This window comes from Triticum dicoccoides, chromosome 7A (genome assembly GCF_002162155.2).
Source record: "Triticum dicoccoides isolate Atlit2015 ecotype Zavitan chromosome 7A, WEW_v2.0, whole genome shotgun sequence".
NCBI classification, from domain to species: Eukaryota; Viridiplantae; Streptophyta; class Magnoliopsida; order Poales; family Poaceae; genus Triticum; species Triticum dicoccoides.
Window position 1 is genome coordinate 61,797,370 of NC_041392.1, and position 9,992 is coordinate 61,807,361.

General features: G+C 41.8%; 1 protein-coding gene across 1 annotated transcript; it reads right to left on the minus strand.

The window, feature by feature from the left end:
* Positions 1-3,395: 3,395 nt before the first annotated feature.
* On the minus strand, positions 3,396-8,501 carry LOC119327704 (PHD finger protein ALFIN-LIKE 3-like). Its single transcript, XM_037600808.1, has 3 exons — positions 8,294-8,501; positions 5,782-6,004; positions 3,396-3,866 (listed from the first exon to the last, which is right to left on the minus strand). Exons 1-3 carry the CDS (start codon positions 8,499-8,501, stop codon positions 3,419-3,421), a joined length of 879 nt encoding a protein of 292 aa, XP_037456705.1. The 3' UTR covers positions 3,396-3,418.
* Positions 8,502-9,992: the final 1,491 nt, after the last annotated feature.

Below are 9,992 nucleotides of genomic sequence, written 5' to 3' on the forward strand. Positions count from 1 at the left end.
AGCTGGGCACCCATTTATGTCTGAATGTGTTCGGACTTATGACTTATGAGAGAGAAATAATATTCGATCTTGGAGACGACTTTAAACATCTGTATGATTCATTTATATGCACTGTAGTCCATAGTAATGCAAGGTGTACTACTAGTTTCTATTGGAGGAGTTGATCTTACGGCTAGCATCGAACATGGAATATATGAACTAATTGTTGCCGCCGAGACCAATGCCTCCCAAAGCTAGCTATCTTGGCGTACACAGATGGCCGGCAAGCTGCCGCTACATGAGCTTCCAAGGCTCCCTTCCTATTACACACTTGCAGAACTCCAGATCGATGCTGTTTACCCTGTGGATGAGACGGTGAAGATCTAGGCCCTGCAAGCTTTTTCACACGTTGTGCAGAAATTTGTTCCTCATATAGTCACTGTTCGATGAATTGTTTTTATCATTATTAATAATTTTATGTTACTATTATTCATTCATTTTTTCTCTAAAGCTCACATAATCTATTTTTAACATTTGAGGAGCTTTAAGTCCACGTTATACACGTCTACACTACATCTCACAAGTGGAAGTTCGTTCTTGCAGCAATTAGTGCCTCGGAGCTCTTCAAGATTGGTGCAAACAAATATTAAAAGAGCATAGAAGCGCTCATCTGGGCTAATTTAAAGAAAAAACTTACTTCTCTTACATTATCCGGTTAACATTGTAACATGAATTCTTGAATATATCCCAACGAAATGCGAAAAGAATGTAATGCCTCTCTCACTACCTTTGTACGTAGTTAAGCATTTTTCATACAAAGGGCCGGTGACTGCATACACAACAATAAAGGAAGCATGCACACATTATATCCTACTCTCCGATCTCTTCGCCGATGCAGTCAGCACACATGAATTGTTTGAGATGTTTTGCTTCGGTGGCAGTTATGTTCACATATTTACCATGGAACCACTTGTCACATGTGTCACAGCATATCCAAAAGGCGTTGGCATGGTACTGAGCACTACAGGTTTCACACAAGTATGTAACTTCATGATCATTTTCTTTGTCTTCAGCAGGCTTCCTAGAGTCCTTGTTTGGAGAATATAAATTTTGCATCGACTCTTGAGATGGTGGCACGTTCTCTTCAGCAGGTGTGATAGAGTCAAGCATGTCTATTGTAAAAAAAAATTCCGTAGATTGGATTATTAGTTTGCGTGTTTGTTTTAGATTTGGGCGGTACAATTTTGTCACTTTAGTTATAACAGTTTTTTGCATGAAGCACCCATGCAATGCATATGGCTGGTGTTGGCGTGGTTCATACCATTGGCTGCAGGCTTGGAATTTCCCGGTACTTCAATCCTGTTCCGAGGCATGATAAATATACAGATCTCTATTTTTGCCAAAATTATACACATCTCTCTACTTTTGGTGAATTTAAAAAATTAAGCTGGCCCTCTCTATATCTTCCATGAAAAGATCGCATGTGTGCACACAAGTATATATGTTTATACACACTGTGCATTGCCAGTGGAAATTAGCTAGAATCCATATTCCAAGCAATTTTGTTTTTTTATTTGATCATTACTAAAATTAATAGAAAACTATGTCGTTTATCTGATGTTGTTTAGTGAAAAATATGTATGTAATATATGCAGCTTAAAAATTACAAATATTTCAAAATATAATACAGTGCATGGATACTCTTCATTGCCAGGAGAAAATGATTGCCCTCATGTACTCTTATAAAATTAATGCAAGATCGAATCCTAGAAAATATATGATCCAAAAAGTTGAAGGTTTGTCGGCGACAAGTGTCCAATGTCTGTAATAAACTTAAGACCAAACCCCATCATATTTCTTTAGGATATAAAAGGACACAAAATTATACTCCCTCCGTTCCAAAATATAGTGCTTCCTCTATTCTCGTCCTTCAACTTTGACCATAAATTTAGCCAACAAGACTGACTGCGGCGGGAGCAAAAGTTATACCAGTGAATTCGTATTCAAAACAAGTTTTCAATTATATAATTTTTTCTCCTGCCGCAGTCGGTCTCGTTGATTAAATTAATGGTCAAAGTTGGACCTCGAAAAACGCGGACGCACTATATTTTGAAATGGACGGACTACATCCACCAAAGAATTTCCCATTCGCAATACTATAGCCCACCAGTACACATGTAGACTACATAAAATTGCTATAATGTTACATCTTCTATCAATCTGGAATTCTTGGGGCATGGTACACCAAGAATATATATCACGCGCATTGATTTCACACACTTGTCAATTGGAAAAGTCTATGCATGCAAAAAATACAACCACTAATGGACGGTGTTGTTTATAACTCGATACTCTTTTTCCTTTGTCTAATACAAAAATGAACACGGTCGTATATCTGAAAATAACCTTTTTCCCAAAGAAATATGTTTGAAAGTAACTGATCAAACTATTGGCCTAAATTCCTCTTTGTTTCAATACAGAACTACGCTACCCCGTGCAATAGCACTGGATTTTGATGAATATTTTTTCTTCATGAAAAACGGATCTGAGATTTCATGTCCGCCGTATTTACAATTTTTTATTAAAAACGGATTAAAGAATTCTGGGACAGCAGGATCTAAAAGTACGGCCACAAATGCCCTTAGTTGTTTAACTCAATACATTTTTTCCTATGCCTAATAAGAAATAAACACAGTTATGACGACAGTAGTAGTATTTGAAGAAGCCCACGCAGTACTTCATACAAGAGCTATGAGGCCTTGTGTGTGTGACAGAAACGCATCCATAAATACTCTTCTCAGCTCTTTGTTGTGACGATTACTCATTGGCATACTTCTGCAAAAGTGCTACACTACCATGTTTGGTCTGCAGTTACCAGCGGTGCGGGGGTCGGGAAAAATCTTTGCCGGTTCAGCCGGCACCAACACGGTGACGCTTGTGGGCGCCATGGTGACGCTTGTGGGCGCCGCCTCCCTTCTTGAAGGGCGTCAGGTGTACCCCGTCGGCACTCCTCTCCGTGTACCGGCAGAAATCCGAGGATCTGTCTGGGCAGCAGCATCATTGTCTTCGTAGTACTTCTTGAAGGTGTTGTTTGGTATGCGGGAATTCAGAGGCATAGGAGCATGGTGGAATTCAGAGGCATAAGAGCGTGGCGCCGGTTGCTGGAAATCATCGCTTTGGCATTTGTTTCTCTTTCTGGGCTTGATTGTCCTGTTTGCCCATCAGTGATATCACAGTTCTGTCAGGTGGTTGCTATATTAATATAGCAAGGCGAAAGCCTGTTTCAAGAGTCAAGACATTGTAAACTGAATTCTTAAATATATCCCAATGGAATGGGAAAAGAATGTAATGCCTCTCTCACTATCTTTCTAGTTAATCATTTTTCATACAAAGGGTGACTGCATACCCTAAAATAAAGGAATGGTGCACATATTATATCCTACTCTCCGATCACCTCGCGGATGCAGTCAGGACACTTGTATTCTTTGATATGTTCTGCTTCAGAGGCAGTTACGTTCACACATTTGCCATGGAACCACTGGTCACATTCGTCACAACCAATCCAAAAGGCATTGGCATGATACGGAGCATTACAAGATCCGCAAAAGTCGGTAACTTCATTATCCGTTTGTTTGTCTTCAGCAGGCTTCCTAGAGTCCCTGTTTGGAGCAGACAAAACTTGCATCGAGTCTTGAGAAGGTGGCACGTTCTCTTCAGCAGGTGTGATAGAGTCTACATCTGGATTGGACACATTCTCTTGAGTTGGTGTGTTCGACTCCCTCTTTGCATTGTAATGCGCAAATGTTGATAGCCAAGGAAGACCATAAGAGAGATAGTATTCGTCATGGACTGTTCGCATCTCGTTTACCATATCAAATAAACGTATCCTGAACGAGAAAGTAAACCAACATCACCAAATCAGCAATTGGCTTCGCAAGCAATATGTAACACATGACATTCTTGATGCATGGAGGAACTATATAAGCACAAAAACATAATGATTTAAATAGAAGACGAAGATCGCCCCTAATAAGAATATATAGCCCATTATTTAATGTTGAGGCTCTAATAATTGGTTCTGCATGACTACTGTTCTGTCGAAGCTGTATTCTCTCTCGTGTTTGTTAAATGGAAAATAAGATATTATGTCAAAAAATAGAATCTTCTATACGCTTGATTAAAAGTATAGGAATTACATTCAGTTTTGTTAGATAGAAGTTACAGGTTTTTGCGCTTTTTGCTGCATTCAAAGATTCTTCTACATGCACATGCTTTATCACTAGTAGAAAAAGGGCCTTTAGTCCTGGTTCTGGAACCGGAACTAAAGGGTCGGTACTAATGCCTCTCTCTTTAGTCCCGGTTCAATTCAGAACCGGGACTAAAGGAAATTTTATGATTTTTTTTTGATTTTTTTTTTGAATTTGTTTTTTGAATTTCAAATTTCTGAATTATTTTAACCTCTAGTCTGTAATCACCACCCCTCATCACTTCTCAATTTATCCTCTAATCACCCCTCATCATTCCAAATCATCTAACTTCCCGAACGGTGACCCATCCTCCCACTCCCCCAGCCTGAGCACGCTTAACTTCTGGGTTCTATTCTCCCTCGCTCCAAGTCTGCACTTGTTGTTTTCCTGACAATACTAAGATGTCAATCCTATTAACCTTCAGGAATTTTGCTTGAGCATGAAGTGACACATTTCATAGTTTTATTTTGAAACTATTGTTTTAAAAAACAATAATTATTTAGTAACACTAATATTTCTTGAATAATTAGTTTGATCATTGTTTGACCACAGTTTGACCAGATTTGACCAAAATTGAAATAACTGAAATAATTATTTAGTAACACTAATATTCTAGAATAATTAGTTTGACCATTGTTTGACCACAGTTTGCGCACTGTTTGATTTTTTTTCGATTTTTTTCACTCTAGATCTTAAAAGCCCCGTAACTTTTTTCAATTAGGTTTTTGAGGATTTTGAAAATGTTTAACGGGGTTCCCCCCGTTAAATTCGGACGTAACTTTTCGAGTAGATGATTTTTCATATAACAAACTTTTTCATCTGAGTTAGTATGCAAAAGTTATGCCCATTTTTACAAATTTCAGAGAGATTTTGCAAATAAAGTCAAAATTCACATTTGCAAATTTTCCCAACAACTAGACAACATATCACATGGGAAACTTATTTTCTTTTATTTTTTTGACATTTCCATCATTTTCTTTTATTTTTTTAACTGAAAAGGCGATCCAGGGGGGGCGGATAGAGTTTGAAAATGGGACCTTTAGTACCGGTTTGTGGCACGAACCGGGACTAAAGGTCTCAACCCCATTAGTCCCGGTTCGTGCCTCAAACCGGGACTAAAGGTCTAATCTTTAGTCCCGGTTTGAGGCACGAACCGGGACCAATGGTTGTGGGCCAGGAGCGAGGCCCATTGGTCCCGGTTCATCCCACCAACCGGGACCAGAAGGTCCAGATGAACCGGGACCAATGGCCCACATGGCCCGGCCGGCCCCCTGGGCTCACCAACCGGGACCAATGCCCCCATTGGTCCCGGTTCTGGACTGAACCGGGACTAATGGGCTGACCCGGCCTGGACCAAAGCCCTGTTTTCTACTAGTGTATGTGTTGTGAAATTATTGGTTACGTTTCTTAGAGGTAGATTGCACATATAAATGTCCTAAATGTTAAGTGCTCAAAAAACTGTTTGTGAAACGAAGTAGTAGTAGTAGTGGTGGTGGTGGTGGTGGTGGTGGTGGTGATAGTAGTAGTAGCAGCAGCAACAGTAGTAGTAACATACCTTTGGTTGGCGGCGAGATAAGTGGACAAGAAAAAGGTGACGCCCATGAGCCACGAGTCGGAGTGGTGGGCGACGAGTGTCAGGTAGTCAAAACGGTTCATATAATCTCGCCGGCGGTTGATGCCCCGTGTAGGCACCGGCAGGCCTGGCGGCACCATCTCCTCCGGCAGCGTCAACTCCCAACTACCATCCGGGTACCCGTACAAGCACATTGGCTCTTTACCTGAAGCGAGAAAATGAATCACACCACAACATCAGCCAGTGATCTGCACACCTCGCCATCTTATATTTACTAATTGTAATTGAGGGCACCATATGAGATTTACATTAATTTAAGAAAAACTACCTCACCAAACAATCGATTTGACAAAAAGTCATTATATTATTCAAACAGGTTTGATGTTGGTGCATGTCAAACAACTCTGTTGTAAAAAAAAGCCGGAGATTAGATTGCTAGTTTGCATGTTTGTTTTACATTTGGGCAGTACTTTCGACACTTTAATTAATTAAATATTTTTTGCATGAAGCACCCATGCCATGCATATGCTTGGTGATGGCGAGGTTCATATCACTGGCTGAAGGCTTAGAATTTGCAGGTACTTTAGGCCTACTACGAGGCGTGATAAATATGCAGTTCTCTATGTTTGCCAAATTTACACAAATCCCTCTACTTTTGGGTAATTTAAAATTAAGCCGGCCTTCTCTACGTCATCGTGAGAAAGATCGCTTGTGCGCACACAAGTATATATGTTTATATACACTGTGCATTGTCGGCGGAAAATAGCTAGAGTCTGTATTTCCCGACAATTTTCTTTTAAAAAAATTCATCATTACTAAAAAAATAGAAAACTATATCATTTGTCTGACGTATTTTAGTGAATATACATGTATATACTATGTGACTTAAAATTAAAATATTTCAAAATAGAACCATGGATACTCTTCATGACCAGGAGAAAATAAATGTTCTCATGTACTCTTGTAGAACACTTTTGCATGAATATTCTATGTAAATAGTAATGTATAATCGAGTCCTAGAAAAGATATGTCTAGAAACAGTTGAAGGTTTTGTGGGCGACAAGTGTTGAATGTCTATAATAAACTTAAGACCAAACCCCATCGTATTTCTTTAGGAGAAAAGGAGAAAAAAAGTATACATCCACCAAAGAATTTCGCGTTTGCAATACTATAGCCCACCAGTACACATGCAGTCTTCATAAAATTTCTACCATGTTACATCTTATATCAATTTGGAGTTATCGGGGACATAGCACACCAAGAATATATATCACGCGCATTGATTTCACACACTAGTCAATTGGAAAAGTCTATGCACGCAGAAAATACTACCACTAATGCAGAGAGTTGTTTATAACTCTATACTCTTTTTCCTTTGTCTAATACAAAAATAAACATGGTTGTATTTCTGAAAATAACCTTTTTCTTCCGGAGAAATATGTTTGAAAGTAACTGATCAGACTACCAGCCTAAATTCCGCTGTGTTTCAATACAGAACTTCACTAGGCCGTGCAACCGCAGTGGATTGATGACTAGCTTTTCTTCATGAAAAAACGGATCTGAGAGTTCATGTCAGCCGGATTTACAATTTTGTAATTAAAAATGGATCTAAAATTTTAGGGACAGCAGGATCTAAAAAATACAGCCACAAATGCCCGTAGTTGTCTAACTCAATACTTTTTCCTATGTCTAATAAGAAATAAAGACCATTATATGTTTCAAAGCAACTGAGCAAACTATCAGTCCAAGTTTAATTAAATAAAGAACTTCACTAGCCCGTGCAATCACGGGATTGATGACTTGTTTTTCTTAATACAAAATGGATCTGAGATTTCATGTCAGATGAAACTATCAGCCTATCCCTAATACTAAAATAAACACCGGATCTGAAGTTCTTTTTCCTATGTCTAATACAAAAATAAACAAGGTCATATGTTTAAAAGTAACTGACAAAACTATCATCCTAAGTTTCCCCATGTTTGAGTGCAGAACTTCACTAGGCCATGCAAACACGGGATTGATGACTAGTTTTTCTTAATAAAAAATGGATCTGAACTTCCATGTCAGATGAAACTATCAGCCTCTGCCTAATACGGGATCTAAAGATTTTTTCCTATGTCTAATACAAAAATAAACACGCTTATATGTTTAAAAGTAACTGACCAAACTATCAGCCAAAGTTTCCCCATGTTTCAATACAGACCTCCACTATCCCGTGCAACAGTACGGAACTGATGACTAATTTTTCTTAATAAAAAATGGATCTGGAATTTCTTGCCAGCCAGATTTACAATTTTGTAACAAGCAATGGATATAACATTTCTGGGACTGTTGGATCTCTATATTACATACCTTCCTCGCGCAATAAATCATATAATGTATCCTGATCTGCGTGTATGGCAACGAGGAGAAGAGATCGGTGTTAGATCCATCAGCACGTAGGCGTCACATATATCCAGAAAAACGTGTCACTAAGGAGCATCCCGTGGCATACCGGTGGTGAGGGCTTGGACAAGCGCGCTGCGGCGGCCAGAGAAGTCCTCATAGATGTTCTCCACGGTCCATGAGACGGCCGGGCGGGACCGCCATTCACCAGGGTGTGCCGGCAGCGGGGTTGGTGAAGGCCGCCCATGAACGGGAACGGTGAGACGACGCCTGGAGGGAGTGGGGTTGGAGGAGGAGCCGGCGCAAGATGCATCCATGGGATGAGATTCGTGCTAGGTTCGCCGGCGGCGGGCTGGCAGAGATAGGCAGAGCTCTTGAAGGAGGAAGGTGGAATTGGATCTATGGGGGCACCCTGTTGCTTTGCTGCTTTATAAAGAGGATGAAAGACTGGGGAACGGAGAACGCGGGCAGGTTACTACTTTCCTTTTGAGTCTCTGGGCGGGATGTATTTGTTTTCTTTCGTTTCCTATCACGTTTTTGGCCACGCTGGCGAGGTGCCAGCACTACTGAAATAACTACAGGATAGCTGGCATGCAAATCCTAGGGCTACTAGCGTGTGGTCCCTGGATCAGCAGTCCAGAATACGCGGTACTCCTTTATTTCCCTCATTAATTTCATTTGTTTTTTAAAGGCATTTATTTCCTTCCTAGTGTAAAAAGTACACGGCATGATGTTTAGTATGTATTTAATTGTTGCTAAAAGGTTAAGGGATATGTTTGGATTCTAACCAAATAGTATCTTACCATATGTAAACATGCTTGCGCCAGCTGCATCCTGCGATTGCCACGTGTTTCGACCGGGCCCGCGCACCACAACCCCCTCAAAAACCTTATTCCAGCCGATGAAGGGCTTGCCACACTTTTTTCTCCTATACACCGTGCGTTCACCACAACTCCACAGTACCATCTCCTGTCTCTCTCTTTTTCCACAATCGATGTAATGCTCCTTCTCTCTCCCTGCCCGTCTACTTCACCGCTGAATTGAGTGTTGGCTTGAGACAGCCGTGGTGTGGAGGCGCCGCTGCAGGGCCCTTTCAAGGAGAAGTTGCAAGGCCGGCGGGATTGGGGCGCGATGGCGGGTGCCTGGCACAGGAGCTACAAGGCCCCAGGTTCGCCACTCGCGGCAGCGCTCACCAGTGTCGCAAATGCATAATCTCGCCGGGGTGCTGCAACCCGGGGTCGGTGCTGTAATTGGTGGTCTCTTAGCAGCCACGGTTACTGCCAATCTAGCATTGGCCGATGTCTCGTCGCACGCCGCCGCCGGTGCTGCAAAATGGGTGGTGATAACGGCCGTCGTGCTGCAACCGCAGAGTTTGCCGGCATCGTAGTCACGGCCGGTGCTGCAACCGCAGAGCATGCCGATGTCGTATCCACAGTCGGTGCTGCAACCACACAGTTCGCCGGTGCAACAGCCGCGGTCCATGCTGCAAGCCTGCAACGGGGTGGTCGCAGCAGCCACCGTTGCTGCAACCCGATGGGGGCGGCCGCGACGATGCTTCGATGGCCACGGCGATGGTTCAATGGACACGACGACGAGGCATGCTATGACGACATCGGCAGCCGTGGCGATGCTACAAGGCATGCTTCATTGGCCGCGGCGACGAGGCATACTTTGATGGTGTCGACGATAGTGACAATGCTTCAATGACCACCGCGATGGTTCTGTGGACACGACGATGAGGCATGCGATGACGGCATCAATGGTCATGGTGGTGCTACAAGGCATGCTTGAATGGCCGCAGCGACGAG